Below are 6,593 nucleotides of genomic sequence, written 5' to 3'. Positions count from 1 at the left end.
TGGCAATGTTCAACAATTCACTACAATCATGCAATTGGCAATGATTTAGTTCTTCCTCCTAATGTCAAACGTCCAGCTGAGAGGCCTAAGAAAAAAAGGTTCACTTCTTGTTTATAAAACAAAGCTACAGTCCGCTGTAGTCGGTGCGGTAAGAGGGGTCATAATTGTAGGTCTTGCAAGGATCCCATACGACATTGAATGCACCTATAGTGTTATATTGTTTAGTATTGTTCTACTTTACATTCCTTCTTCAAACAGTTCTTTGATGTTCAAACTTAATATTGTTTATGGAAGAAATTGCTATTTGCATTAATGATTGTACATGGAACTGAAAGTTAAATATTACTAATTTATGTTGTTTGTTCAAACCTTTGTACTTTCAGTTCCCAGAGACTAGGCGATCGTTTAACAAGTCCAAACGATCGTTTACAAAATACCATACGATCACTTAAACTATCTACACGATCACTGAGTAACAAAATACTATACGATTGCCTACCCAATGCTAGACGATCGCCTACTAAATGCTACACGATCACTTACCCAATGATATACGATCGCCTACCAGATGCTACACAATCGTTGAGCTCGGCCGACACGATCGCTTAGCTTTCTACACGATCACTGAGTAACAAAATACTATACGATCGCCTATCAAATGCTACACGATCGTTGAGCTCGACTACACGATCGTTAAGTAACAAAATGCTATACGATCGCCTACCAAATGCTACACGATCACTTAGCTCTGCTACACGATCGGCTGAGCTCAGCTACATAATCGCTTAGCTATGCTACACGATCACTGAGTAACACTAGACAATCGCCCACGAAGACCCCGCGATCGCTTACCCGAAACTACCAAATGCTATATGATTTGCCTACTAAATTGGAGGCCTATCATATATCCGAAAAATGTTATACGATCGCCTACCCAGTGTTTGTAAAATCAATTCAAAATATTCAGATTATATACAAAATAGTAATGATATACCAATATTGTATATAAAATTGAAAGTTAAATATTACTAATTTATGTTCACTCTTTAGTCCTTGGTATTATTCATAATGTCAAATTGAGCTAAACGTTTTAGAATTACAGTGTGTTTGTAAAATCATTTCAAAATATTCAGATTATATACAAAAATAGTAATCATATACCAATTATTGTATATGGATTGAAAGTTAAATATTACTAATAGATTGATTCCAAACTATTTATTGATATATCAAAACAGTAATGATAACAATTCCAAATCACTTTATATATTCATTGTTCATTTTAGTGATTGAGAGTTGGAGATTGAGCTGCATGCTTTATAATTACAGTGTGTTTGTTTTTATTAAACTTTATGTATGTGTAATGTGAAAAGTTCAATTCACATACAAATAATTTATGTATATGACCTTTGGACAACTAAGACTTTACCGAGGTTATTTAGTATAGGGCTGCCCAGACAAACTCGTACAAAACAGTTGCACCAAATCCAAAGCTATTATAATTTCAGAATCTAAAATAGTTAAACTGTATACCTAAACAGGAAGCAAGACTACTAAATCCTAAAACATTTAGTCAGCTGCACCAACATATTCAACATATTTTCAGAATCCAAAATAGTTAAACTGTATACCAAAATAGGAAGCAAGACTACTAAATCCTAAAACGTTTAGACAACAACCAAAACAGCTGCATCAACATATTCAAATTATTCTGTCCATTAAATATAGGAAGCAAGACTACTAAAAAGTTCTAAAGTTTAAAACATATACCAAAACAAGATTATAGAATTCGACCATATAGTTGACACAAAATCTAAATGTATCCTACTTTCAATATCCAGATTGGGAATCACATAAAAAGCCAGAATTAGTTGCTTTGATCATTCATTGCAAGATCAAGCTTGGCTTAGATTCAAGTCAAATGATGGGCCATCTGGGGGTGTATTTTCATCCGTGGTTTGAGGTTTTCGTATTATTCCTCTTGCTGCATCTATCCATATGCCTTCATTGGTGGACTCGCATCATTCACTTTTGGTAGTTTCCTTTTTAGTTCCCATTGCTTTGGTCTTCTCTCCTCCTCTTGGTTAGCCATCATGATCAACTCTTGCTTAGTTACGTTTAACTAATAACATTTAATGACCAATTAGTTGTTAGGACTTAATGAATTATAATAGTGATCAAATTTACAAGATCAATTGTTCTTACATGTTTGAGTATGATCCTTGTAGTAGGGTTATTTTCATCAATGTTGTAAAGCTTATCAGTCATTTCCACCTTCTTTTTGACATTTTATTAGTTATTAAAGAGACAACATCTGTTAGAGATATGTAGAAATACACATTATATATTCAAGATCTACATTAGTTGTAGTATTATACCTCTTGCTTTTTTGGTTATGGGGGTTGACCCGTGCATCGCAATGGTTGTACCTTTTGAAGGATCTTAGTTGTGTCATTTTGTTAACACGTTAAAAAGTTGAAATAATTTATTTAATATTGGGTTAAAAGATGATAGGTATCAGGATTGTACAGTTTAAAAGGAACATACCAATATTGTTGTCTTTCGCTTGTTTGACATCTCCAACTTCTTGTAAATCTCTCATTCATCAATTGATCGTATCACTTCGTTGATTTCTTCATCAGCGTCTTGATTATCCTATCTCAATCAATTATGTTAGTTAATTTCCATGTATTGTTAAAAGTTATAATATGCAACATGCTTATATCAACTCACCTTGACCTCTGTTTCTTTACTTCCTTTTTCTTCGAACTCTTTGTTTTTATCTCCATGGCATGTTTCTTTGTGTACTACTGATTGTATTTTCAGTCCATGATCATTGTTTCCATTGCCTTCTTCGTCCTCATCGTCATCTTTTCTTTGAACCATTGTAGAAGCATTAGAACCATCAACCAACTCATTCTCTTCTTCTTTTTCTTCTTGTTCTTTCTCAATACCATCGAGTTCCTTTTCGATCTGGGATGCAAGATGTTTCCATATAATTCATAATAGGTTTGTACTATGAAAAATAATAAATATAGTGTAGTTAGTGTACATAACATAAAAAGATTGCTTGTTGATGCATGTGATTGGACAGCTTGTGTAGTCTTCATGTAGTCAATCAGTTTGGTTAATGACTCCACCAAGTCATCGATCTTCTTCGTTAAGATTTGCTGACTATTCTTCATGGCATCAAAGCTTTAATTCATCATCGTGTTCATTAATTGTTGCATTTTCTCTATTCCTTCAAACCTTTGTTCCATTTCATCTTTGTCATATGATAAACCGAGTCTTCTATTCAAGGATAGTTCTACCACTCTCTCCTTCGGTCTATATTTGCTCATTTCTTCTTCGACCTCTTGCAACACCCTTTTTTCCTCCTCAATAAATGGGGCAAAATATGGCATAGTCATTTCATGTGGGGTTGCAAGTAATGGACAAATTTCAAGCTGTCAAGTAAACAAGGGAACAAGATGTTAGTTTACAGATTAGAATTTAAAACTCTACGTATATTTTGTTGTATAGATATTTATACCTTGAATCAAACACTTTTCACTTAAGATCCTTCCATTTGGGTTGACTGTCTACAACCCAATTTACTATTCTTTGAACATTGTTAGAAACCTTCCTGGCAAAGAAATTTTGTGACGAGCTCAAGATGGGTATGACCTCGTATGCCCATGCTAAGATTGGGAATATGAATCCCCCCATTGATATTCCTGATTTACCTTTGCTGTGTATTGCTCTATGCATAACATCAACAAGTAAATTAAATGCAACCCTTCCCTATGGGTAGTTATCAAAGAGGTCATCATCATCAACCATCAGTATATGGTCTATATTCACATTCACCGAGTCTTGTTTTGGGAGAAGAAAACTTTCCAAGAAATAAAATTTCGCCATTTTTATCCTATCACTATCACATCATGCCTTGTTAACATTAAAAGCTATGTTAAGAAAATACCTACTCACAGCTTTCATATCCTCGAAGTACATTTTTCTTATATTTCTTCCTCCCTTTATCCCACTTGTATCAATTATTGGTAATTCCTCACAATTTATACAAGTTATCAATGCAAACTCAAACCAAATTTCATTACTCTACCCCCTATGAAGAATTTCAGCTGGGATGATGATTTTGGTTTACATTGTCTTTGTATTAGGTGTAACAACAGTTGAGAAGATTGATTTGTAATGGAAAAATCAAGGAATTGCCCAAAAACGGTTTCTCTAAATCTATATTGTAACTCGTCACTTAAATTATCCTTGATTTTATCAATTACAGAAGTCTTTGTTTGCAAGTTTATTTTCAGTGGTTCATTTCTCGTTGCACTATCCATCAGATACAAAGAGTCCTAACACATTTGAAATAAACCAGAAACACAAGCTTAATAATATGCTAATAGTAAAAACAAGTACACAATATTTGAGTAAAAATACCTTACGTGGTTCTATCAATTCGATTGTTTTTCCCTTTTGGCGTGTTCCTACTTTTCCTTTCCCTTTATCAGATCTAGTTATTACCTAATATTTTTAAATATTAATAAATATTTAAGTAAGAATACCTCACATATATCCATTCCATAGATGATTACTTTCTTTCCTTTCGTTGTTTCCATCTTCTTGTCCAACTCTCCACTAGATGATCTCTTTTCTGATTGTGTTGTTTCCCCACGACTTTGTGACTGTTCTTCTTCATTGTCTTTGCTTTCGTCGTGCACATTTTCACATGTTCCTTCAAGCTTCTCTTCTTCCTCTTCATATTCATTACTATCTTGTTCATCCTGTTTTATTATTTAGTAATTATATTATGTATATACGTTAACAAATACACTGTAATTAATAGATTAGTTCATCTTTCCCTATCACTGAAATTAATAAATACACTGTAATTAACAAATACATTGTAATTAATAGATTAGTTCATCATTATTTAGTAATTATATTATATATATATGTTAACAAATACACTATAAATGTACATTATCATACCTTTCCCCCATGTTGTTCATCTTGCCCTTCTCTTTCTTCTACTACTTCCTTTCTCCATTTCTTCTTTGGTTCTAACCTTTTCACAGCCTGCATCATAATTTAGATCTATGAGATTTTCAACCAACATTCTTGTTGACCTTGCTTTTTTTTTCTTCAAATAATCCTAACCTTGCTCTTTATCCTTGGTTTGTTTGCTTGAATTTTCACCTCTATTGCAGAAGCATCGCGCTTTCATTTGTTGCTAGTTATTGGAGTTGCATGTTTTGGCCTGATCCCCTTGCCATTGTCTCTGTTTCCCCCTGTTTTATATGTATGATTAAAAATTGATGTTTTCAAATACATTAAAAGTAAATTAAAAACATACCTCGTCGTCATTGTTGAGAACTATTGGCTCTTTGCTTGTTTGTTTTTTTCCACCAGTTATTCCAGCTGCTCTTAATCGTTCGCTGGCTCTACTTCTTCCTTCAGCTTTCTCTTTATTCATGGCTTCTAATGTTTGATAAATGACAGACTTGTCAGTTAAATACAAACAACCAAAGGGCCATATTTTATATCATCGTTTCTGTTTTCGGCTCCTAAAAAAAGGGCATTTTTTTTATATCCCAAAAGATTCGAATCTAAATACTTAATAGTAAAACCAATATTAAATATTTTCTTATTTTTGGAAAATAATGAAATATAAAGAGTGACGACCAACACTGGTTTCATCTCTTCAATGTGGAAACAAGAGGAAGAGTAGATTGCAATGCATGGATTATAAGAAATTTGGGAATCGAAATGTTGTCCGAAATTAGGAAATTTAAGTAAATGCCAGACCTAAGTAGATTGCATCCAATAAAATGGTGAAAAAATGGCCAAGAAGCTACAATACCGTGGAGAAAACCATGGAAAAATACTTATGTGCAACAATGTCCATTGTACCTGCCGCTTGAAGCTATCCGACAAGAAGCTCTCGAAGGTCAAGCGTCTGAAAGGAAGGGAAAGAAAGTCGAGAAAGAAATATTATTGCCACCATCAAAGGTGAATCGTCTGCCGCCTTCTGAAAGAAAGAAAGCCAAGAAGGTGAAGGTGAAAGAGATATTATTGCCACCGTCGAAGAAGGTGAAGGATTCAAGGAGACCAATATGTGTCTGAAGCATCGAAGAAGGTGAAACGTCTAAAAGATTCAAGGAGGTGAAGCGTCTGAGGATTGAAGAAGGTGAAGCGTCGAATGGATAAATGTCGAAGAAGTGTCTGAAGAAGGTGAAGGTATTATTGTGAAGGAATTTGGCGTCTGTAATTGTGTTTATAATTGTGTCTGAAGTGTCTGCAATACCGTGGAGAAGGTGACCAATATGCCGCCGTATTGATTATTGTGAGCAAGCTGGTGGATAAACGCTATTGTAACCAATATGTCGTCGTATTGATTATTGTGAAGAGGTCAAATCTGCCGTCTAAAGCGTGAACCGTCTAAAGAAGGTGAAGAGTTTTGCACAATAAATGTTTGGTTAGGGTTTTAGTTAAAGTTCATTGATTATTGTGAGGTGCGATGGTGGATTAGACCTCTTTTCAGAATGGAGTGTGTAATGTGTGGTAGGAGTAGGTAGACTGTATTTGTTATTTTC

The 6,593-nt window shown here is 34.2% G+C and overlaps 1 protein-coding gene across 1 annotated transcript; it reads right to left on the bottom strand.

The window, feature by feature from the left end:
- Positions 1-1,990: 1,990 nt before the first annotated feature.
- On the bottom strand, positions 1,991-5,473 carry LOC120069126 (cilia- and flagella-associated protein 251-like). The gene is made up of 7 exons (XM_039020813.1): positions 5,354-5,473; positions 4,990-5,076; positions 4,563-4,781; positions 3,312-3,446; positions 2,734-2,973; positions 2,206-2,274; positions 1,991-2,122 (listed from the first exon to the last, which is right to left on the bottom strand). Exons 1-7 carry the CDS (start codon positions 5,471-5,473, stop codon positions 1,991-1,993), a joined length of 1,002 nt encoding a protein of 333 aa, XP_038876741.1.
- Between the last annotated feature and the right edge of the window lie 1,120 nt (positions 5,474-6,593).

Source organism: Benincasa hispida, unplaced genomic scaffold, assembly GCF_009727055.1.
Source record: "Benincasa hispida cultivar B227 unplaced genomic scaffold, ASM972705v1 Contig245, whole genome shotgun sequence".
Lineage (NCBI taxonomy): Eukaryota > Viridiplantae > Streptophyta > Magnoliopsida > Cucurbitales > Cucurbitaceae > Benincasa > Benincasa hispida.
Note: the sequence above shows the minus strand (reverse complement) of the source record. Positions and strands in the feature narration are given on the sequence as shown.